Here is a 24,572-nt window from a genome sequence, read left to right on the forward strand (position 1 = left end):
CCAGGACTGAACGGGGGAGTCTGGGCTGCATGCCTCCCTCCCTGGCCTCCTTCCTGGGCTCCCTGGAACCCTCCTGGCTTCTCAGTGGCAGCCTGCTGAGAGGGCTCATTCTGTTGCATTTGGGTTTCAGGCTCCTGCCTTGGCCTTTCCCTGCTGTGACTGTCACCCTCCATGTGGGGCAGCTTTGCCCAAGTCAGCCAACAGCTGACAGGTCAGGGTTGTGACTGCTGGGCCACGTGAGCAGAGGCAGAGGGGCTGAGCTGGTGGGCAGAGGGCACCTGTCACCTCAACTCAGCTGCCTCCAGGGAAGAGTGACGACTCCAATCCTCACCTGGAGTTGACAGGGCTGCTCAGACGCCACAGCCTGTGCATGTCCAGGGGACATCATCAGAGGAGCACAGCTGTCACACTGGCTGCATGGCTGAGCAGCTTTAAATCAGGAGCAGCAGAAAGAGACCCCAAGGGGGAGGGGAGCCCTTTCTACTCCACCCCCATCCTCAGCTCTGCATCGGGGAGAGGTGAGTGGAGGACAGAGCCCAGGACCAATCGTGGAAGTGTCAGCACAGCTCCTGTTTCTGGGACCTACCAGCTCCCAGCCCTGTGCCAGTCCCTGCACAGCTCAGTGCCTTGGGACTCACAACAGGCCTGACAGCATCCTTTCTGTTCATGGGAGGCACCTCTGGAGCTCGCTGACATTGGGCAATTTGCTCCTGGTTGTGTGCCCATGGAAAGCAGAGCTCAGACACGGACGGTGTGTCTGTCCTCACGGCCTACTGCCAGGGCACCCTGCAGTGAGGAACTGGGAGGCCAGAACCTAGCTGCTGGTCTGGGCCAGCGGCACCCAGCCTTGTGCTGTCCCCATGGAGGGAGGACACCCAGGGCTCTCTTCCTCTCCAGCAGCTGCATTTGCATAAATGCCAGCCATGCGGAGTGTCAGCGCGCACAGGCGGAGGTCAGGACAGACAGGGGTCATCACAGAGGACCACACAAGGCTGTCACCACCCATGCTGGGAACCCAGATGGCAAGAGGTCACTGTTAATTCCAGACAGTAGGGACAGATGCTGGGATTGATCTTGTGGCACTGAGGCGAGCCGAGGGTGTTTGTGTGGACGCCTTTGTTGGGCTATGGAGGTTTCCTTCTGCTCCCAGGGTGCTGTGGCATGTTGATGCCCCCACTTCTTGTTCTTCATCCTCTGAGATAACCGCTTGGTTCCTGTTTCCCGGTTTGTTGATGTGGTAATTTTCACAGCTATTTCACCTTCTGCATCTGCCTGGCCTTCCTGGAAGGAGCCCTGGCTGCTTCTGCCCTGTGGTCTGGGTTAGCTGATACTCCATGCCATTTGCTAGTGTTTCCCTGAGAGCTTCTCACACGTCTTTTCTTGCTTTAGAGTTAAACTTATTGTTGTGAGGTAACAACACACTAATTGTACACAGGTACTCACACCACCACCCCCGCATATTGCCCCCACACCAATAGACACTCACATTCACACCCATGTGGGCCACACATTCACACCCACCCACCCATGCACACTGGACCACAAACACACTCAACCCACCCCATACCACACACATCACACCACACACCACACACCCGAAGCACACACACCCACACACCACACACACAAATAGCAAACACACACACACCAAAAATACCAAAGACACACCACACATCCCATACACACCCCACACACATCACACACGCACCACACACTCCCCACTCCCCCAATACACACCCAGCACACCCCACACACACAACATAAACAGCAAACACATATACATACACCATACACACACAGCCATGGCACACACCCACCACCCACTGACTGCACACACAAAATATACATACATGCCATCACACCATTTCCTTCCCTACATGCCACACGCACAAGATATCCCCATGTAGACACCCACATATGACACACACGACACGTCCACTCTAGTCCCACTGTACACACACACACCACAGACACACATAAACAGTAAGCACACATATACCACAAACAGCAAACACACACCACACATCCCATACACACACACCACACACACAAGCAGTACACTCCCGACTCCTCCACACAACAAACTCACACACTAGACACCACCCACCAGGTACCCTTCCCACACACTTCCACAGTACCCCAGCTTATGCCATACACTCTGCACATACCCCACACACGCATGCATATATGCCCCCTACACACACTCACACCCCCACACACATACAACACATACCTCCTCAGCTCCCACACCACATACACCCACAACACAACACACACAGATGCATCACTCATGCACACCCCACACACACCACACTCACAGCACATATACACACCCCACACACAGATCACACACACATTTACACAACACACAGATCACATATTACCCTCCCCTGCAGACTTCACACACATCAAGCCTCCCACAGCACAATTTCCCACACATACTACACATACTGCACCCACACAAACTACATACACACACCACACACACCAAACACATACACACCACAAACACACACCACACTCACTCCCCACACACCTCTTTCCCCACACATACCAAACAAATGCACATGCTCCATACACACATGCACTCGTGCACACCACCCTTTGGCTAACCCAGGGCCTCTGCAGCTCTCACCTCCCTACACACGCAGAGGCAAACTCCACCGACATTACTTCAAGACATGTCTTTGACGTAAGCTGGAACACAGGAAGGGTGGGGCGGGGCAGGGAGAGTGAGCCAGGCCCCCAGCCCCTCATCTCCACCCACTCACGGCATCATTGGTGCTTCTTGGGGCCTTGAAGCCATCCTCCACTGCAAACACATGGTCCAGAATGCCTGCAATTGCTGTTATCTACAGAGAGCAGAGCTAGCTTGGACCCCCAGCCCAGGGGTGAGGATGCAGCAGACCCCCAGCCCAGGGGACAGCGTCCTGCCCCCATGCTTTGGGGGCAGCAGAATGCCAGACTCTGAGGGCCACAGCCTTCTCCAGCCAGCAGCCCACTCTCAGGGAGTGCCTTCCGCCCTCCCCTCTGGTGTGGTGGGATTTATACGACACGCTGTCATTTCCGCAATAGTCATGGGGTGGCCCAACTCACTTGGGGCAGATTAGACGACCCTTCCCAGGGTGGCCCTGGGAAAGCCACCTGGGATGCCTTTCCCTTCTCTAACCCTAACCTGATCACAAGGCTCCATATTGGTGTCTGGCTAACCTGTTTGGAATTACTGGGTCTTTCCTATAATCAGCCACACTCAGGGTATAAATGGTGGCCCCCAGGCTCCAAGTCCTTTCAGCATAAGGGAAAGAAGGCATTGAGTAGTAATTACCAAAATACATGAAGCAAAATGCTGATAAATACGAACTGAACTCACTTCTTTGAGAGTGTCCAAAAAGGGATGTTTCATCATTGTTCCACTGGTCATTGCAATAATCATGCTGGAAACCTTGTTGTCTGCAGGAGAAGCAAGGAGTGGCCTGCTTAGCAAAGGCCCCAGAAGTGACCTCCAAAAGCTCCTGTGTTGGGAGAAAAGCTGAGTGTTGGGAGAAAAAGCTGAGGCAGGGCTTGCATGTTTGCTAGACTTGCTGGCTCCTTGCTTCTAGCACACCCATTATCTCAAGCAGCTATATGTTTCTCGTTCACTTGATACACTGTTTCCTTTCAACCCCCATATCCTCACGGGTTCTTTGTTTGAGCACCAATAAATAGCATGGACTCACAGAGCTCGGGGCCTTTGCAGCCTCCACACTCCGGATGGCCCCTGGTCCCACTTTCTCTCTCAAACTGTCTTTTTTCTCATTCCTTTGACTCTGCCAGACTTTGTCACTCCCACGATCTGCTGTTGGGTCTGATCACCCCAACACTCCCGGACCCCTGTGGGATGCTGGGCCTATAGCACTGATCACTCCAGGGCGTGGCCAGGTGCCCCCACCTCATCCTCCAGGGGAGAGGCTGCCAAGACCCAAGCAACTGCTACCCAGAGACCCCTAGAGTGAGGGAGGTCTCAGCCCAGCACCCATTTTACAAAGGAGGAGCTGAGAGGGGGAGGCCCCTTCTCACTAGGCTGCCTGAACCCTCACCCACTAGCAGCCTGCACTACCTCTGCCTGAGGGCAGCTCCAGCCAGGACTCCACAAGCACAGGCCTGTCCCATGGGTAGGGGGAGGAGCAGCTGGGCTCTCCTGTGGGCAGAGCCTGCGGGCAGCCCTGCCGGAATCTCTGGGCCCAGGAGTACAGGATTCCAAGTAAGTGGCACCTGGGCAGGGGACCCCATGGCCACCTCAATGCCTTTCCCCACCAACCCTGCCATTTCCTGACAAGAGCTGCAGGCACACAGTGGGGAGGGCAGTCGCCGGCTGTGGACAGCCTTCTGCATCATCTGAGACACACTCAAGGGATGCAAGTCACTCAGAGGGGAAACGAGGAAGGGAGGAGGAAGACTAAGGTGTGTGCAAGGGGGCAAACCCCTTGGCTCTTCTCTTTTCCTTTTCACACAGCCTAGCTGGAGGACAAGCACCTCAGGGTTATGAGCACCAGAACTGCACACGCAGGATCCCACACAGTTCTCAGAACTCCATGTGGCGGGGGCTTACTATGCTCATTGCACCAGGGAGGGACCTGGAGCTCAGAGCAGGTGAGCAACTTGCTCCAAGAGGCAGGGCAGGTGTGGCCTTGCAGAATCTGCACACAGAGCTCTCTGAGGCTCACGCCCAGCTCTGTTCCACCTATGGGACCACCAGGGGGATGGCAGGTGGGATGGCAGATGGCAGGAAATTTTCCATCTGCTGAATCGTGTGCAAGAAAATGAAGAAATACTGAGCCTGGACAATGAAATGTTTCCACTGATGCGCTAAGACCTTGTCAACTAGAATCTATTCTTGGAGCTCAAGGGGTCTATACATTTCCAAATCTTGCCTGCATGGATGTGTGTCCTTCAGGCATCATTTTCTGAAGCTTGTTGAGACCCTCTTTTATTTTCTTCCTGAGAAAGCTCCAAAAAGGTGGTTGACGTGGAAAGACATGGACTGTTAAAAATTAGCTCCCAAGCTCTCTGGGTGCCACTGTTCACTGTGCAAGGCCTCCTGGATGGAGGAGGGGGCCAAGCAAGGGCACTGTCCTGCTCATTCCTCACTGTGACGTTGACCATAGACTTCAGGCCTTGTGATCTCATCCCAGCTCCAGGGAATGCAGGCCTGGGGAATCTCACCAGATTAGACCATCTCTGGTGACAGTGGGAGCTTCCGATGGATGAGCAACTGTGAGTCAGGAACTGCAATGGGGCCGACATTCCTAACCCTAACCCTAAGCCACAACCGGGAATGGGCAACTGAGAGTCAGCAACTGACAATGGGGTTGACATTCCTAACTCTAACTCTAACTCTAATCTTCACCCTAACCCTAACCCTAACCCTGAACCGGGGATGGGAAACAGAGTCTGCCACTGACAATGGGGTTGACATTCCTAACTCCATCTCTAACTCTAACCCAAACCGTAACCCTAACAAGGGCTCTCTTGTGTTGGACACTCGATCCTTTAACAGGTAGGGCTGCGTTTGGGAAAAGTCATCCTGCTAAACCCCCAACACTGCACCCAGCCCCCACGGCCCTAGACTCCTGAACCTGATTCAGTTTCCTCCTCTCTCTTTACCCTGCTACAGGAAATACCAAATCTGCTTAATTAGACTGCCTGGCCTCTTTGACTTCCTGTGCCCTGGAAACAAAAAAACCAAAAGCTGGAGAGGCATCCCCGACAGCTGTGCATGCAGGGGCTGAACACTGATCTGCAGACTGGCTGGGGGATGTAGCCTGTCAGCTGCTGTTAAAACAGACAAAATGGGCTGGGGCAGCCAGGACTGGCTCTGGTGGCAGGACTGGGACAGGCCAAGGACATAGGGTCAGGCTAATCCAATGTGACAGGCTGAGCCTGCACAGCAAAGCTGGGCAGAGCATGGCTCCTGAAGGATGGCTTCCCACTGCAGGCAGAGAGTCCCTGCCATGGCTGGAGCTCTGAGAGCCCTGCCCTGCCCAGCCCAGGAGGGGAGGAGGCCAGACCCATCCATACCCAGAAGAGGCCACAGCCTGGCCTTTCCCTGGCCATGCCCAAACCCCACTCCCCATCTGGGTCACCCGCCACAGTCCTCCCCCATAGACTTGCTTTTTACCACCTCACACCCACTCCAGTCTCTCTGCCAAACCCACAGTGCAGGGCACACAGATCCTAGCCTCCCTCCAGCTCAAGATGTGGCAGCCCACCCTGTATCCCCTTGAAGCTGCAAGTGGGGTACAGTCCCCCATCCAGTCCTCAGTGTCCTCACCTCTCTCCTGCACTTCACCTTCTGTGGGCCCAGTTCTGGGCATGTGCATTGGAAGCGCCCTCACCTCCGGCCAAACAGGAACTCTGCAGTGCACCCTGCTGGGCCTGGGCACCTCTCTAGGCCACCTCAAGCCACCTGAGCTTGCTCCTCCTACCTCCCTCCAGTTTCCCAGCCTGGCCTGGAGCTCAGAACCCCACCCAGGGACTCCCCTGTCTGGGCCTGCCAGCATCCCTGCACTAAAGTTGCACAACTCTCACCACCGGCTCTGACCCTGTCTCCGACCCTGTCTCCCTCCTGCACTGGTCAGGGCAGGGGGAACAGGCACAGAGCAGCAGCCAGCAAAGGTGTGTGTTCAAAGGACACACACCCCCGCCCCACCAGCCCCTGCACCCCAGGAATCCTCACAGCCACCTCCCAGGGAAGGAGGCAGGGCAGAGAGACGGCAGGGGAGGGTGCAGTGGGGGAGGCTGAGAACTTCTGGAGCACAGGGGCCTGCAGGTAACCTTGCAGCCATGGATAGGAGGATGCAGGAGAGCCAGGGCTAAGGTCAGGGTGGGTACTGTGAGTTGCCCTGACCGGCCTACCCTGTGTGCTGTCAGGCTCTCAACCAAGGTCTCCGGGAGCCCCTCAGCTCCCTGGAGCTCCCTCTGGCTCAGCTCATCAGGCCTCCCTTTGAGGCTCAAAGCAGCACTCACTTGTCTGAGGTGAGCGGCAAGATGGTGTCACTGTCCGTGGAGTAGGTGACGAAGGACATCCGCTTATTTGGGCTGAGACGGAATCAAGTGCTGATGAAAAGCTGGAGGCACCAGCTCTGAAGCCAGGGTGAGTGATGCCAATTCCCCACCTCCCACCCCAACTCTGTTGTGAATTCCCTGTTGTGATTGACAGGAAGGTTGACATGGTGACTTTGTGACCTGCAGCTCTTCCCAATGTCCTGCATGTTGACAACACCAAGGGGAGGCACAGGACCTTTGGAGGGGCTACAAGAGGAAGCCTCCATTTCCCTTACAACAGCCCTCACAGTGTCCCTTAAAACCACTAGACCCTGCCGTTTTTTCACTGGAAGAGTTAGCCCAGGTGACTTAGGTGAGGACATTGCTGTGGGTGAGGAGGTCAAGGACTGGGAGGCCAGAGTGTTGGCAATGGGAGGTTATTTGTGTGACACTGAAGTCCCCCAGGAGATGGCAGATCTGGAAGGAGATAGAAACTGCGGTGTTGCCAGAGTCTTTGTGAATGAGGGACATTCCGGTTCTCTACTGCTGTGCACCAGACCACCCACATTTAGGGACACAGAACAGGCCCATTTTATTACGCTCACAGGTTCTGAGGATCAGGCACTCAGGGCAGAGTTAGGAAGGCTCTTTTTCACTAGGGACAGGACGCCACTCAAGGAGATGCAAGCTTCCGTCACAGAAGCAGGGCCAAACTTTCGTCAGACCAGACCTAGGCCTCCTGTTTTTCTGAGGCAGAAAGAAAGCCCTGGCTGTCTTTTCCCTGGTGCTTCATCTCCTGGATGAGGAAAAAAGCCACCAAAGGGGTTCTGGATGATTCCCTACCCCTCCATCAGCTGGGTCAGCAACCTCATCCTCACGCTGCTGCAACAGATGATTGCTCGGACCTGCCTCTCAGCAGTTCTCAGAAGCTCATTGTGGATGTTTGGGGTTTTTGTGTTGTTTTGCTTGTTTGTTTTTTCACGCAAATAACTTCTATTTTACTGGTCCCCAGAGAGATTGCTTTGTTGCCTTTGTGGGGCATTCTAATGTCACTGCTTAGAGACGGCCTTTGGTTGGCTGCTTCCAAGTACTTCTTCTACAACTTGGAGAGCCAGTTCCTGCACTTTAGGAACAGTTTGGTCTGTTTCAGGGTGGCCCTGAGGAAGCTGGGCTACGTATTAGGCAACTTCTGGCTCACCAGGAAGGAAAGAGGCAAATGTTCAGCTTTGGAGAGATTGCCTTGGTTCCCTTTCCTGCTCCTCCTGCTGGGTGGGAATACTCTCTGTGCTTATTCAGTAGCAGCAGTGGTGCAATCTTCAGGAGAATGTTGCAGCACTTTCTGGCCTCCAAAGCCCTTCCCCTGCACTCCTGGCACCTCACCACAATCCTGGGCTGTGAGTAGTGTAGGTATTTTTCTATCTGGTTCCTGGACAAGGGTGGCTCCTGGAGGTTGGGGAAGCATCCAGAGACAGCTGGTATGACAAGACTCCGGCTTCTTGTGCTGCACTCTTTCCAGCATCACAGGTTGAAGTTCCTCTGATTTTTCTCATTCCCCCTGGATACTGATGCTCATGGGACGTGTACCCCAGCCCACCAATTCCTATGGTTTGTGGCTGCTCTGCTACTCTTGTGGAAGGAGCAACTCAGTTCTGGAGACAGGCAGACTCCACTCACTAGCCACATAGTCTTGGGCAAGTTGCTTCATCATTCTGTGCCTTCGTGTCCCCCATCTGTAAAAAGGGTATCTTCATTTTCACCTTGCCAAGTGTGATGAGGATGAAGGGAGAATTTGCAGGTCAGAGGCAGTGACAGAGGATGGGGATGAAGGGACCTGCCAGGCAAGGCAGAGCCACAGGCTAGAAACTCACAGGAACTGCAGAGGCCCTGATGCAATCCCAGACAGACCGGATGAGGAGGAATGCAGAGGGAGTGCCTAGAGTGGATGTAAAGGGAGCAGAAAAAAGCAACCTTAATGAGTCTTCCTAAGAAGGCTGGGGGTAAAGGGTATTGCTGCATTCTAAGGAGGAGGCAATGAGCCAGGTCATGGCCAGGGAATGACCCACCACAGCCTCCAGATAGACATCCATGGTGCTGAATTGAAACTCTGGATTTTGTGACTCCAAAGCCCATCCAGAGACCACGCAGCTGGGCGGGACCCTGAGAATCTTGCGGTAGTCCTCCAGGCAGAAACAACATCTACTGCCTGCAGGCAGGCTCTTTGGTCATTCGTGTCCAGCTTATTCATGAGACTCATTATTCATTAGTTCATTCATTCGATTGAGCTGGAAGAAAATGAATCAGCCTCCCATGTGCTCCTATTCTTGGCCAGGTGACATTTGAGGGCTCTAAGTGGGAATGACACCTTATATTTTTTGAGTAATTTTTTAATTGTGGGAAAACATACATAACAAAAATTTACCATTTTAAAGTGTACGATTCAGCGGCATTAAGTACATTCACAGTGTTGTGCAACCACCACCATCCATCTCCAGAAATGTTTCATCATTGTGTATTGAAACTCTATTCTCAGCAGGGAGCAGTAGCTCCCTCCTGTAATCCCAGCAATTTGGGAGCCAAGGCAAGAGGATTGCTTGAGTCTAGGAATGCAAGATCAGCCTGGGAAACATGCAAAATCCTGTCTATACAAAACATACAAAAATTAGCCGGGCATGGTGATGTGTGCCTCCACTCCCAGCTACTCAGCCTGAGCTGAGGCAGGAGGATCGCTTGAGCCTGGGAGGTCAAGACTGCAGTGTGTCAAGATTACACACTGCACTCCAGCCTGGGCGACAGAGTGAGACCCTGTCTCAAACCCCATCCCCACCAAAACCCAAAAATCCTCTCTTCCCGTTAAACAATAATTCCCCATTCCTCCCTTCCCCAAGCCCTAGTGACCTTTAGTGTATTTTCTCTATCTATGAGTTTGCCTATTGTAGGTACTTCATGGAAGGGGAGTCATACAATATAATCATACAAACATATAATATTTGGCCTTTTCTGTCTGACCTTTTTCACTTAGCATAATGTTTCAAGGTTATCCCATGTTGTAGCATCCATCAGAATTTCATCCCTTTTATGGCTGAATAATATTTCTCTGTATGTATATGTACCACATTTTGTTTATCTTTTTTTTTTTTTGAGTTGGAGTCTCATTCTGCCGCCAGGCTGGAGTTCAGCGGCGCGATCTCGGCTTACTGCAACCTCTGCCTCCCGGTTTCAAGCGATTCTCCCTGCCTCAGCCTCCTGAGTAGCTGGCACTACAGGGGCGTGCCACCATGCCAGGCGAATTTTTGTATTTTTTAGTACAGACAGGGTTTCACCATACTGGACAGGCTGGTCTTGAACTCCTGACCTCGTGATCCCCCCGCCTTGGCCTTCCAAAGCACTGGGATTCCAAGTGTGAGCCACCACGCCTGGCCTGTTTATCTTTTCATCTGTTGATGGACACTTGGGTTGCTTCTGCCATTTGGCTATTGTGAATAATGCTGCTATGAACACTGGTGTACACGTATCTCTTTGAGTCCCTGCTCTCACTTCTTTTTGGTATATACCTGGGAGTGGAATTGATGGATCTTATGGTGATCCTATGTTTAGCTTTCTGAGGAAATGCCAAGCTGTTTCCCACAGTGATTGCACCAGTTTGCATTCCCACCAACAAAAGCCCAGCATTTGTTATTTTCTGGTTTTTGATAATAGTCACCCCAATGGGTGTGAAGTTGTATCCTCTTGCGGCTTTCATTGGCATTTCCCTAGTGACTAGTGATGTGGAGCATCTTTTCATGTGCTTATTGGCCATTTGCATATCTTCTTTGAGGAAATGTCTATTCAAATCCTTTGCCCATTTTCTTATTGCATTTTTTTGTTGTTTCTTTTTCATTGTTGTTGTAGGAGTTCTTTATATATTCTGGATATTAATCCCTTATCAGGTATATGAGTTGTAAACATTTCCTCCCATTCTGCAGGTTGTCTTTTCACTCCCTTGGTAGTGTCCTTTGATGCACAAAAGTTTTTAATCTGGATACAGTCTCAACTTTTCTATTTTTATTTTTGTTGCCTATGTTTTTGGTGCCATATCCAAAAAATCCCCAAATAAAAGTTATGTTTTCTACTAACAGTTTAAAAGTTTTAGCCTTTACATTTAGGTCTTTGACTCATTTTGAGTTAATTTCTGTAGTGGTTTACAGAAGGGTCCAACTTCATTCTTTTGCACGTAGACATCCAATTTTCCCGGCATCATTTCTTGAAACTACTGTTCTTTCCCACATTGAGTGTTCTTAGCACACTGGTTGGAAATCGTTTGACCGCAGACATGACAGGTTATTTCTGAGCTCTCTATTCTGTTCATTGCTCTACATGTCAGTCCTTATGTCAGTGCCATAATAGTTTGATTACTGTAGCTTTGTAATAAATTCTGAAATCAGGAAATATGTATCCTCAATCTTGTTCTTCTTTTTCAGATTTTTTTTTTGTTATATGACTAATGTCCCTTGAAATTCCATAAGAAATTTAGTGCAAATTTTTTTATTTCTGCAAAAAAATGCTGTAGAGATTTTGATAGATTACATTGTTATCTTAACAATATTATTATTGTGCCTTCTGATTCGTAAGCATGCAATATCTTTCCATTTATTGTGTCTTTAAATTCTTTCAGCAATATTTTATAGTTTTCAGTATACGTTTCTTTTGCTTCCTTGTTTAAATTTATTCTTCAGTATTTTGTTCTGTTTGATGCTATCGTAAATGCAACTTTTTTGGTTGATTTTCCATATTTGGATTGTTCATTGGGGGCTTTTCCAACCAATACATTCTGTCCCATTTCCACTCTACACAGTGCCCCACCTAACCTGATCAGTCACCTGGATGGCCAACAAAAGCCCCACATCCCAGGAAGCTCCTCAGTCCCAGGCAGATGGGGCTGGGTGGTCACCTTATGCTGACCACTCAACTGGTGAAACTCACGACCTCGGATGATCCAGTGGCCACTGGGGGTGTACCCCAGCCTCAGCTGTGCTGGGGTCAGGAGAGCTTGTTAAGAGCCTGCTGGGAGGCTGGGGGCGGAGCAGACACTTGCCCATCAGAGAGATACACTCATCTCCCTGACCCACATCTCCTTTTGTTTTAGGTCTGGCAGCGTGAACAACTGGATTGACCTTTATATGTGGGTGGAGGAAACAGTGGCGAGGTTCCAAAGGTACAGATCTCCACACGGCAGCCTCCCCTGAGCTGCAGAGAGCTTTTCCTCTGGAAGGCAGGCAGAGGGCACATCCCATCAGATGGGGTGGCGTGGGAGTCCTTCAGTGGGGGACACAGAGCACAAGGTGGCATTCTGAAGCAGGAATGAGGCCAGCGCTCACTGGTTTCATGGGGTCTCAGCGGCCTTGGCTGGCTCCTGCCTGTGAGTCCGAACATATTGCAGGGGAGGCAGTTTGCCCTTGGGGACATCACACGCTGGGAAGGGACAATAGGCAGGGAAACCAGTGACTCAGTCCTGGAACTCTGGGTTGCTGCGGGTTCAAGTAGGGGACAAAGAACTCACATGGAAGGTTAAAGGAAAAAACAGGAACTCCTAAGGACAAAGTCAAGGGTGGCTTCCAAAGATGTGGGTCTTTGAACTGGGTCTTGCAGGATGGAAAAGACAGGGGACCTGTGGTGGTCTGACTTTGCTGGGAATGAGGTTAGCTCAGGCAGGGCTGGGAGAGGGCTGGGCAGGTCAGCTTGAGGCCAAAGCCACAGGGGCTCATTTTGCCAGGCCAAGGGGCTGGGATTTCCTGCTGTGAGCCGTAGAAAGCCAGAAAAGGCTCTTGAGCAGGGGAGTGGCATGATCAAGATGGCACTTAAGGAAGAAAAGTCTGATGACTGTGGGTAAAATGAATGGGCAACAAGGGCAGAAGCCAGGGGGAGCTCGGCTGGGGACGTATGGCAGCACTGTCGCTGAGGGCCACTGAGGGTCAGCCAGCAGGAAGGAGGGTCAGGGAGAGGAAAGGGAGGCTGTGTGCATGGCTGCCATAGGGAGAGTCACTTGTCTGAGATGAAGGAGGGATGATGGAGAGGAGGGGGAGGAGGGAATGGGGTGAAGAGGCAAAGAATTTTCCAGTAGAAGGGAGGCCAGCTGGGAGGGCTGTGTGTGCATCTCCCTGCCTGTTCATTATAAGATATGTGTGTTATGTGTGTCTGTGTGTGTGTGTGCATGTGCCTGTGTGTGGGTGCCGTGTGTGTGTGTTCATGTGAGTGTTTGCATGTGTGGGTGCATGTGTGTGGGTGCATGTGTGTGTGTGCGCATGTGTGAATGTGTATGCATGTGTGTGTGGTGTGTGTGCCTGTGTGTATGTGCATGTGTGTGCCTGTGTGTTTGCATGTGTGTGTGTGCAAGTGTCTTTGGGGTGTTGGGAGTGTGGGGATGCAGTGAGTTGCCATCCTGACTCTCTCTTCTATGGAGCCCTTGTCTCCACAGGCCTCAGAGTCCTTCACTACATTTATCTCACGTCCTTGTGTCCAGCGAGGGGCTTCAAAGCGGAAGAGTTGTGGCGGGAGGTGGGGAATTGGCCTTACCACCCTGGCTTCTGAGCCGGTGCCTCTGGCTTCTCACCAGCACATGATTCCTTCACAGCCCAAATATTCAGATGTGCTTCATCACCTACTCCACAGACGGCGAGACTGTCTTGCCACTCACCTCAGACAAGTGAGTGCTGCTTGGATCCCCCAAGGGAGGCCTGGTGAGCTTGGCCAGAGGGAGCTCCAGGGAGCTGAGGGGCTCCCGGAGACCTTGGTTGGGAGCCTAACAGCACACAGGGCAGGCCGGTCAGGGCAACTCACAGTACCCACCTGACCTTAGCCCCAGCTCCCCTGCATCCTCCTACACATGGCTGCGAGGTTACCTGCAGGCCCCTGTGCTCCAGAAGTTCTCAGCCTCCCCCACTGCACGCTCCCCTGCACTCTCTCTGCCCTGCCTCCTTCCCTGGGAGGTGGCTGTGAGGATTCCCGGGGTGCAGGGGCTGGCGGGGCGGGGGTGTCCTGTGAACACACACCTGTACTGGCTGCTGCTCTGTGCCTGTTCCCCCTGCCCTGACCAGTGCAGGAGGGAGACAGGGTCAAAGCTGGTGGTGGGAGTAGTGGGGCTTTAGTGGAGGGATGCTGGCAGGCCCAGACTGGGGAGCCTCTGGGTGGGGTTCTGAGCTCCAGGGCAGGCTGGGAAAGTGGAGGGAGGCAGGAGGAACAAGCTCAGGTGGCTGGAGCCCAGGCCCAGCAGGGAGCACAGCAGAGTTCCTGTTTGGCGGGAGGTGAGGGCACTTCCAATGCACATGCCCGGAACTGGGCCCAGAGGAGATGAAGCACAGAAGAGAGGTGAGGACACTGAGGACTGGATGGGGGACTGGGCCCCACTTGCAGCTTCGAGGGAATACAGGGTAGAGGAGCTTGAGTCTGTGTGCCCTGCGCTGTGGGTTTGTCAGAGACACTGGGTGGGTGTGAGGTGGTAAAAAAGCAAGTCTATGGGGGAGGACTGTGGCGAGTGACCCAGACGGGGAGCGGGGTTTGGGCATGGCCAGAGAAAGGCCAGGCCGTGGCCTCTTCTGGGTATGGATGGGTCTGGCCTCCTCCCCTCCTGGGCTGGGCAGGGCAGGGCTCTCAGAGCTCCAGCCATGGCAGAGACTCTGCCCACAGTGGGAAGCCATCCTTCAGGGTCCATGCTCTGCCCAGCTTTGCTGTGCAGGCTCAGCCTGTCACATTGGATTAGCCTGACCCTAAGTCCTTGGCCTGTCCCAGTCCTACCACCAGAGCCAGTCCTGTCTGCCCCAGCCCATTCTGTCTGCTTTAACAGCAGCTGACAGGCCACATGCCCCGGCTAGTCTGCAGATCAGTGTTCAGCCCCTGCATGCACAGCCGTCGGGGCTGCCTCTCCAGCCTTTGGTCTTTTTGTTTCAGGGGCACAGAAAGTCAAGGAGGCCAGACGCTCTAACTAAGCAGATTTCCTACTTCCTGTATCAGGGTAAAGATAGAGCAGGAAACTGAGTCAGGGTCAGGGGTCTGGGGCCGTCGGGCTGGGTGCAGGGCTGGGGCTTAGCAGGATGACCTTTCCCAAATGCAGCCCTACCTGTTAAAGGACGGAGTGCCCAACACAAGAGCTTTCTTGTTAGGGTTAGAATTTGGATTAGAGTTAGAGTTAGGAATGTCAACCCCATTGTCAGTGGCTGACTCTCAGTTGCCCATCCCTGGTTCAGGGCTAGGAATGTCAGCCCCATTGCAGTTCCTGACTCACAGTTGCTCATCCATGGGAAGCTCCCACTGTCACCAGAGATGGTCCAAGCAGGGCCCTGGGGAAGTTCCCCAGGCCTGCATTCTCTGTAACTGAGATGAGCTCAGAAGGGCTTGAAATCTCTGGTCAATATCACAATGAGGAATGAGCAGGACAAAGCCCTTGCCTGGCCCCCTCCTTCATCCAGGAGGCCTTGCACAAAGAACAGTGGCTCCTGGAGAGCTTGGGAGCTGATTTTTAACAGTCAGTGTCTTTCCAGGTCAACCATCTTTTTAAATTTTTTTCAGGAATAGAATAAAAAACGGTCTTGACCAGCTTCAGAAAATTGTGCCTGACGGACACACATTCATGCAGGCAGGATTTAGAAAGGTATAGACCCCTTGATCTCCTAACTCTAACCCTAACCCTAACCTACAAAATCTTAGAGCATCAGTGGGATCATCTCACTGTCCAGGCTCAATATTTCTTCATTTTCTTGCAGGCAATTCGACAGATCGAAAGTTTCAACTCCGGAAGTAAGCACCTGCGATCCCCATGGTGGTCCCATAGGCAGAACAGAGCTGAGCGTGAGCCTCAGAGAGCTCTGTGTGCAGATTCTGCAAGGCTACACCTGCCCTGCCTCTTGGAGCAAGTTGCTCACCTGCTCTGAGCTCCAGGTCCCTCCCTGGTGCAATGAGCATAGTAAGCCCCCGCCCCATGGAGTTCTGAGAACTGTGTGGGATCCTGCGTGTGCAGTTCTGGTGCTCATAACCCTGAGGTGCTTGCCCTCCAGCTGGGCTGTGTGAAAAGGAAAAGAGAAGAGCCAAGGGGTTTGCCCCCTTGCACACACCTTAGTCTTCCTCCTCCCTTCCATGTCTCCCCTCCGAGTGACTTGCATCCCCTGACCCTGTCTCATATGGTACAGAAGGCTGTCCAGGGCCCCCAGCTTCCCTCCCCACTGTGTCGCTGCAGCTCTTGTCAGGAAAAGGCAGGGCTGGAGAGGAAAGGCATTGAGGTGGCTGTGGAGTCCCCTGCCCAGGTGCCACTGACCTGGAGTCCTGAACTCCTGGGCCCAGAGATGCCGGCAGGGCTGCCTGCAGGCTCTGCTCACAGCAAGACCCGGCCCCCTGGGAGCCTCCCTGAGCCTGTCTGTTACAGGAGGGCCCAGCAGCTCCTCCCCCTGCCTGCGGGACAGGCCTGTGGTTGTGGAGTCCTGGCTGGAACTGCCCTCAGGCAGAGGTGGTGCAGGCTGCTAGTGGGTGAGGGTTCAGGCAGCCTGGTGGGAAAGACCCTGCCCCTCTCAGTCCCTCCTCTGTAAAATGGGTGCTGGGCTGAGACCTCCCTCACTCTAGGGGGTCTCTGGGTGGCAGGTGCTTGGGTCTTGGCAGCCTCTCCTCTGGAGGATGAGGTGGGGGCACCTGGCCATGCCCTGGAGTGGGCAGCGCTGTGGGCCCAGCCATCTGCAGGGGTTCTGGAGCTTCTGGAGGTCACTTCTGGTGCCTTTGCTGAGCAGGCCACTCTTTGCTTCTTCTACAGACAAGGTTCCCAGCATGATTATTGCTATGACCGACGGAGAACTGGTAGCACATGCATTTAAGGACACTCTCAGAGAAGTGAGTCCAGTTCATACTTACCAGCATTTTGCTCCATGTATTTTGATGACCAATATGCAATGCCTTCTTTCCCTTAGGCTCAAAAGGCTTGGAAACCGGGAGCCAACGTTTACACCCTGGGTGTGGCTGATTATAAGCTGGACCAGGTAATTCCAAACAGGTAACCAGGTGCCACTTTTGAGCCTAGTGGGGAAAGGCATCCCAGGTGGCTTTCCCAGGGCTGCCCCGAGGACGGTTGTCTAAGCTGCCCCAAGTGAGTTGAGCCAACCCATGGCCACTGCAGAAGTGATTGACGGAGTGTTGTATAAATCCCACCATGCCAGAGGGGAGGGTGGAAGAGCTCTCTGCTCCCTAAGAGTGGGCTGCTGGCTGCAGAAGTCTGCAACATTCAGAGCCTGACATTCTGCTGCCCCCAAAGCATGGGGGCAAGACACTGTCCCCCGGGCCGGGGGTCTGCTGCATCCTCACCTTCTGGCGGGGAGTCCAAGCCAGCTCTGCTCTCTGCAGATAACAGCAATTGCAGACAGCCCTGACCACATGTTTGCAGTGGAGAATGGTGTCAAGGCCCTGAGAAGGACCATTGATGCCATGAGTGGGCGGAGGTGAGGGGCTGGAGGCCTGGCTCCTGTGGCCGGAAGCTCACTCTCTCTGCCCCGCCCCACCCCTCCTGTGTTCCAGCTCACGTCAAAGACCTGTCTTGAAATGATGTCAGTGGAGTCTTCCTCTGCGTGTGTAGGGAGGTGAGAGCTACAGAGGCCCTGGGGTAGCCAAAGGGTGGTGTGCACGAGTGCATGCGTGTATGGAGTGTGTGCATTTGTTTGGTATGTGTGGGGGAGGATGTGTGTGGGGAGTGTGTGAGTGTGGTGTGTGTATGTGGTGTGTATGTGTTTGGTGTGTGTGGGTGCAGTATGTGTAGTATGTGTGGGAAGTTGTGCTGTGGGAGGCTTGATGTGTGTGAAGTCTGCGGGAGAGGGTAATATGTGGTCTGTGTGCTGTGGAAATGTGTGTGTGTGATTGTGCAGGATGTGTTATATGTGCTGTGAGTGTGGTGTGTGTGGGGTATGCATGAGTGATGCATCTGTGTATGTTGTATTGTGGGGTGTATGTTGTGTGGAAGCTGAGGTGCTGTGTAATATGTATGTGGGGGTGTGAGTGTATGTAGGGACATATATGTGTGTGTGTGTGGTATATGTGCAGTGTGTGTGTGTGGCATGAGTGGGGGTCTTGGGGGAGTGTGTGGGAAGGTTGCCTGGTGTGTGGAAGGCTGCTGGTGTCTGGAAAGGATGTCTGGTGTGCAGGTATGTGGTGTCCAGTGTGTGTTTGTGTCATATGGGGAGTTGGGAGTGTGTTGCTGATGTGTGTGATGTGTGTATGGGATGTGTGGTGTGTCTTTGGTATTTCTGGTGTATGTGTGTTTGCTATTTATGTGTGTGTGGTGTGTGGGTGTGTGTGCTTGGGGTGTGTGGTGTGTGGTGTGATGTGTGTGGTATGGGGTGGGTTGAGTGTGTTTGTGGTCCAGTGTGCGTGGGTGGGTGGGTGTGGATGTGTGGCCCACATGGGTGTGAATGTGAGTGTCTATTGGTGTGGGGGGAATATGCGGGGGTGGTGGTGTGAGTACCTGTGTACAATTAGTGTGTTGTTACCTCACAACGATCAGTTTAACTCTAAAGCAAGAAAAGACATGTGTGAGAAGCTCTCAGGGAAACACCAGCAAATGGCATGGAGCAGCAGCTAACCCACACCATGGGCCAGGAGCAGCCAGGGCTCCTCCCAGGAAAGCCAGGCAGGTACAGGAGCTGAAATATCTGTGTAATTTAGTAATTTACCACATCAACAAAACAGGAAACAGGAACCAAGCGGTTATCTCAGGGGATGAAGAACAAGAAGTGGGGGCGTGAACATCCCGCATCACCCTGTGAGCAGAAGGAAACCTCCATAGCCCGACAAAGACGTCCACACAAACACCCTCAGCTCACCTCAATCCCACAGGGTCAATCCCAGTGCCTGTCCATACTGTCTGGGACGTAGTGAGGATGCCCTCTTACCAGCCGGGGCCCCAGCATGCGTGGTGACAGCCCTGTGTGGGGCTCTGTGATGCCTCTGTCTGTCTGAGCTCCTCCTGAGCAGGCTGGGGGTCTGCATGGCCGACAGTTGCACAACTGCAGCTGCTGGAGGTGAAGGAAGCCCTGGGTGTTCTCCCTTCATGGGGACATCAAGAGGCCCTTAGCAAGACCACCAGGCCCTCCAGCAGCTGGGCTCTGGCCTCCCTGTTCCTCACTGCAGGGTGCCCTGACAATAGGCTGTGGGGACAGACACACCGTCCATGTCTGAGCTCTGCTCTCCATGGGCACACAACAAGGAGCAAATTGTCCAATTCCAGCGAGCTCCAGTGATGCCTCCCATGAACAAAAAGGATGCTGTCAGGCCTGTCGTGAGTCCCAGGGCACTGGGCTGTGCAGGGAATGGCACAGGGCTGAGAGCTGGTAGGTCCCAAAAACAGGAGCTGTGCTGACACTTCCATGGTTGGTCCTGGGCTCTGTCCCCAACCCCACCTCTCCCCTATGCAGAGCTGAGGGTAGGGGTGGAGTAGAGAGAGCTCCCCTCTGTGCAGCTCTGTGCTGCAAGGAGAGAGAGAGGCTGTCTGGAGAAAAAGAAAGAGATTCAGCTCTAGTGCTCTGGGGCTTTGAGACCAGGGTGCTCCCCTTCAAGGAAGGCAGCTTGTCAGAGGCAGCACCAGAGCTGAGGCTCAGGATGGCTGGGCTTGGGCGTGCAACATGGAGAGGTGAGGAGCAGAGCCCTCAAGGCACAGGAGCGAGGGAGGGTGCCAGGGCACAGCCAGCTCTTCTAGTAGCTGGGCTGTGATTGCCTGAAGGCAGGGTATGGAGACCCCAGGAGCCTGGCAGGGGACGGTCTGGCATGCAGGCTGGGTGGAGGGACTGGATCCTGCCAGTAGTGCAGAGCGTCTCTGGAGGGTGTGAGCTGGGAGGGAAGATAGTCCTGGGAGGACTAGATTTGGGGATGGGTGGAGCCAGGGAGAGCAGGCTAACACACTTGGGTTGTACTAAGAAGGAAGCCTGAATCCCTGAACAGGTGGCAGGAGCCCAATCGGGCATGGAGGAGGGTGGACAAGCAGCTGCAGACACAGGTGGCTCAGGACAGGGTCTGAGGGGGCACAAGGGGAAAGTGAGCATCATCCTGGATGGGGACTAGCAGGGCAGGGGCAGGAGAGGGCAGGTCACAGGACGGGGCCTAGATGGGAGAAAGGCCCCTCTCAGTAAGAGAGAGACCGTCTGTGTAGGGGAATCCAGCATTTGAGGCATGTGTCACTCACATGCCCAAGGGGAGGCTTTATGCATGAATGACAGTTTCAAGCAAGCTCAAAGTCTGCATGCTCTGGGGAACACCTGTGAGGAATGGAGCATTTCCTTGGGACCATCAGGCTGAGAGTGGCCTGGCAGGAGACTGATGGGATTCCAGGCAGCCTGGGAAGGGTGGCCTTGAGTAGAGAAGGAGCTGAACAGGTCCCACGCCAGGGAAACCACAAGCATTGATGGGCTGCTGCTCCTGCCGTGGTCTGTGGGCATCATCAGTGCCACATCACAGATGGGGAGGTTGAAGCAAAGAGGCATATGCCCACTGGCATCCTGGGATCCTGCTGCAGCCCTCCAGCCAAAGGTGCTGAAGGGGATGCAGTTACAGTCCTCATGCTTGCAGAGCAAGGACAGGCACATCTAGAAGGACAGGGCAATTCCCACAATGGGCTCAGCCTTCTGCCAGGACATGACCGGAAAGACCAAGCAGGGTGGTTACTTTAGCTGGGGGCAAGGATAAGGGGCATCCTGGAGGAGGCCACTCTGGAGCTGAGTCTGAAAAGTTGAGCAGCAGTTCACTGGGCAGACAACATTAGGAAGAACATTCCAGAAATAGAGGACAGCCTATACAAATTGAGAAATGGGAGAGCTGAGGGGCTCTGAGAAAGACTGTTATCTAATTCACTGCCTGCTAAGCCCCAAGAGAACAGCCTTGGGGAAACCTAACAATTCTTGAAAAGGCCAGGCTTTCAATTTGCTTCATGCTTACAAGATGGCTTCTGGAGCTCCATCCATCACACTCATACTCCAGGCAGGATGAAGAAGGAAAAAGGGAAAGCAGCCTTTTTTAAAGCAATGCCCAACAAATCCTATTTACACTCCATTGCCAGAATGCATTCACATGGCCATGCTGCTCAGCAAGGGAGACTGGGAAAAGGTCATTTTACAACTGAGCACATTGCCTCTCTCTTTTTTTTTTTTAATTTTAAGTTCCGGGATACATGTGCAGGATGTGCAGGCTTGTTACATAGGTAAATATGTGCCATGGTGGTTTGTTGCACCACATTACCTTTCTTAACAAAAGCAGGCCTCGTTAGGAAGGAAGGCAGGAAGAATGGACTTGGGGTGACCAATCCGTGTTTGATATTGCTGGGCCCATTTAAGAGATGGGAAAGCCATTCCCAAGAGGTTGAGTGACTTGCCTGAGGTCAGAGGCTAGATTGAACCCCAGTCCCTTTGACCTTACTTAGAGTGACCCTGAGGGCCTTTTTGAAAGGCCCTATCAAGTCTTCAGACAGGCTTGCCCCAATCATGAGCATAAGAAGCCAGCAGAGAAAAAGGCATCACAGACGAACACAAAGACAATCTCTGTGTGGCTTGCAGCTGTGTGGGTGGTGAGTTGGCTACACTGGTGTGTGCCCAAGATGAAAGCAAAGCAGCTGCTTCTGCAAGACAGAGTTTGCTCTTCCTACGGGTCTGGATCATCCTCTTCCCAAACCAAGGGAACTGTGGAGCTGCTGCCTTCTCAGCTCATCACCCACCCAAGGGTCCCTGGAGCCAGCCTTGAGGGCTGTGGTGAGCGCTCATCCCTTCCACATGCTCCCTAGAGCCTTCTGGACCATGCTGGGGCACAGAGGTAATTGGGGCCTCCTCCTATCTACCAGGAGGAAGCAAACCATTTCAATCCGAGGGCTGAGGGAGTCCAGAGTCAGAGACCCAGGGCTGCCTGGAGAGGCAGAGGGGACTTTAACGCTAAAGCTGAGTCTGGAAGGAGGAGTCCAGGCTGGAGGCAGCACCCAAGGGAGAGAGGAGGAGCACAGCAAGGCCCACCGTGTGGGTCCCGATGGGTCCTGGCCCCATCCCTTGAGCCAGGCAACCGCAGGCTTCTGAGCCCAATTCCAACGCCAACACGGTGACCTCCTCTCTCTTCTCTTCCCTACAGGGGAGGTACCTCAGCTTAGCCCTTACACAGTCCCAATTCTCACAGGCTCCCTGCTGCCCAAGGATCTGCTTTCCACACAGCCAGGAGTGCCTTTCCCTACCACAGGCTCCCTGCAGCCCAAGGATGTGCCTGAGACACAGCCAACACAGCAGGGAGTGCCTCGCCCGCAAACAGGCTCCCTGCAGCCCAAGGATCTGCCTGAGACACAGCCCAGAGTACTCTTCCCAAGCACAGACCCTGTGCAACCCAAAGAGCTGCCTTCAACCCAGCCGGGAGTGCCTCCCCCTCACCTGCTCCTCCAGGAGCCGCCTCCCCCCTGCTAGGTGCTTGAGGCCTCCCTCCAGGATGCTGCCGCTGCTGTCCCCACTGCTCAGGCACACTGCAGAACCCCCTTTGTCACTCCCCCCCCAAAGCCCAACTTCTAAGGCACCAAACACCAAAGATTAACAGGCTTTTGTTGCTGAACTGGACATATACATTGAGTCTTTTCTTATGGTCAAAGGAGTTGAATTCTTGCTGATCAACCAAAGTTGACTGTGTTTGTCATCAGGGAGCTTGTCCTTTGAGTGAGCTGGATTTATACTGCACCTGCCATGACACAGCACCCTAGTGCCATCGGGATGCCAGGCATGGATGCGTTCCACTCCCAACAGCCCCGACTTCATCTGTCATCAAGGGCTGGGACACATGAGGCCTTAGGCCAAATTCTCCATTCAAAAAGCCCAAAAAGTCTTTGAAATATGAATTCAATGCTGTGTCTCCCTGTCTAGCTTTTTGTTTGTTTGTTTTTTTCTTTGTGGTTGTTGTTTAAGACAGTCTTGCCCTATTGCCCAGGCTGAGTGCAATGGTGTGATCTCAGCTCACTGCAACCTCTGCCTCCTGGGTTCAAGTGATTCTCCTGCCTCAGCCTCCCGAGTAGTTGGGATTACAGGAACCTGCCACCATGCCTGGCTAATTTTTGTATTTTTAGTAGAAATGGGGTTTCACCATGTTGGTCAGGCTGGTCTCAAACTCCTGACCTCAGGTGATCCACCCACTTCGGTGTCCCAAAGTGTTGGGATTACAGGCATGAGCCACAGCACTCGACAGCTCCCTAGCTTTTTGAAAGGAAAAATACTTGCATATCTCACTTCCTGTACTTCTTATCTTCTTGTCCCTGGTTTCCATTTTTTGGCTACTCAAATTCTGAATGTGTCCCAGAAGGCAGTGAGGCCCTTTCTGGAAATGCTAATTATCTTCCCAGATACCCCACACCATCCCCAAGACCAGGCAAATTTCAGGGAATCCTCCTCATTTCACGAGAAAAGATAAACTTCCCTCCTTAATCATTTGTCCCCACAGAAGAAACCACAGTCCCAACAGAGAAGAGTGTCAACAGGCAGCGTCCCAGCGCCCACCGTGTGCACGTGGTGGCTGCATGACTGCCCAAGGTGCCACCCACACAGGCCATGGGCACCCCACATGGGGCTCGTGAGCACGTCAGGAGCGGGGAGCTATGGCTGAGGTTGTCCAGTCATCCCTAATCCATCTTTGAGAGTAAATAAACTGCTCTCCACCTCGCCCATCTACTGGAATGCAATATTGATGCTTTTCCATAGAAATTCTGAAAGACAAGTACAAGTTAAAAATATACCAGATTTGGATTTTAAACAGTATTGACTAATTTGACAGTGATAACCACGCTGTCCCCCCTCCCACGTTTGTTTGTTTGTTTGTTTTAAGGCTTCAACGCAATGGCTTGCCTATGTGTGTAGGGCTTTGGGGGCTTTCTCTAGGTCTCATGACTTTGACCTTCAATGCCGTTATCCCGAGGAGTTTCTCTTTCTTGTCCCCTTTCTCTGTCTTGCACCCTCCTGTCCTGCTGCAGCCTGGACTCCGCATCTGGGTCCTGCCAGCTGCCATGATGGGAAGCAGGCCTCTCCCACCCTTCCCCAGCCTCTCCCCTCTGTGTCTGCACATCCGTCTCCCAAGCTGGTTATGAGAGGCTTTTCCAGGCACACAACACCCTGCACAAGGCATCCAGAGAAATGAGCCAGGTCAATGTTGAGGAAATGGAAGAGGGCGCTAGAGCCCCTGGGGGTGGACAGGGCCCAGTCATTTGGTTTTTCCCCTTTTGTAGGCTCATTCCCTGAGCAACTGTGGGTACTATAGAACATGCTGCCCCTCCACACTTCACTTCTCAACATTCTTCCTGGAATAGGAAGCCTGGCTTCATCAATTTTTTGTCTTGCTTTATTTTTTAGAGTTTTTGTTTCACAAAACAAAACACCTCTGGTCCTGTAAATACAGAGACTTTCACAAAGAATTGAGCGTTCCCACCTCATTGCTAGACAGGTGGAGATATTTATGACAAGGGCGCCTGGTGCCTGGTGAGCAGGTGCATGGCCTGTGTGCAGCGCAATGAGACAGGGTCCAGAGAGGTAGGATGCATGCTCGCAGGTGTGGGAAGGGAC

The 24,572-nt window shown here is 53.1% G+C and overlaps 2 protein-coding genes across 3 annotated transcripts in view; one reads left to right on the top strand and one right to left on the bottom strand.

Annotated features, from left to right (window-relative positions):
* Positions 1 to 3,436, bottom strand: part of MSMB (microseminoprotein beta) — a 63,725-nt gene extending 60,289 nt beyond the window's left edge. Inside the window, exon 1 of the mRNA XM_054503008.1 lies at positions 3,371 to 3,436. Coding sequence (XP_054358983.1) covers positions 3,371 to 3,433 — 63 coding nt within the window. The 5' untranslated portion in view covers positions 3,434 to 3,436. The remainder of the gene's footprint in view (positions 1 to 3,370) is intronic.
* A 1,748-nt stretch (positions 3,437 to 5,184) lies between these two features.
* On the top strand, positions 5,185 to 23,681 carry LOC129006144 (anthrax toxin receptor-like). 2 transcript variants are annotated; one of them, XM_054435511.1, is made up of 11 exons: positions 5,204 to 5,253; positions 5,654 to 6,654; positions 6,910 to 7,132; positions 12,146 to 12,214; positions 13,631 to 13,702; positions 15,562 to 15,643; positions 15,756 to 15,789; positions 16,790 to 16,866; positions 16,944 to 17,012; positions 17,545 to 17,606; positions 23,461 to 23,681. In XM_054435511.1, the coding sequence occupies exons 4-11, from the start codon at positions 12,180 to 12,182 to the stop codon at positions 23,591 to 23,593; spliced, it is 564 nt and encodes a 187-aa protein (XP_054291486.1). In that variant the 5' UTR covers positions 5,204 to 5,253; positions 5,654 to 6,654; positions 6,910 to 7,132; positions 12,146 to 12,179; the 3' UTR covers positions 23,594 to 23,681. The 2 variants fall into 2 exon arrangements, with proteins under 2 accessions (XP_054291487.1, XP_054291486.1); XM_054435512.1 differs by lacking the exon at positions 13,631 to 13,702 and having other exon boundaries at positions 5,185 to 5,253; positions 5,654 to 7,132.
* Positions 23,682 to 24,572: the final 891 nt, after the last annotated feature.

This window comes from Pongo pygmaeus, chromosome 8 (genome assembly GCF_028885625.2).
Source record: "Pongo pygmaeus isolate AG05252 chromosome 8, NHGRI_mPonPyg2-v2.0_pri, whole genome shotgun sequence".
NCBI classification, from domain to species: Eukaryota; Metazoa; Chordata; class Mammalia; order Primates; family Hominidae; genus Pongo; species Pongo pygmaeus.

Bases quoted from the DNA above. Each gene is read 5' to 3' on its own strand.
- LOC129006144 (XM_054435511.1), top strand. From the start codon at position 12,180: ATGTGGGTGGAGGAAACAGTGGCGAGGTTCCAAAG. The intron at 15,644-15,755 runs GTATAGACCCCT...ATTTTCTTGCAG, and splicing joins TGCAGGCAGGATTTAGAAAG to GCAATTCGACAGATCGAAAG. The intron at 17,607-23,460 runs GTGAGAGCTACA...TTGTCCCCACAG, and splicing joins TCCTCTGCGTGTGTAGGGAG to AAGAAACCACAGTCCCAACA.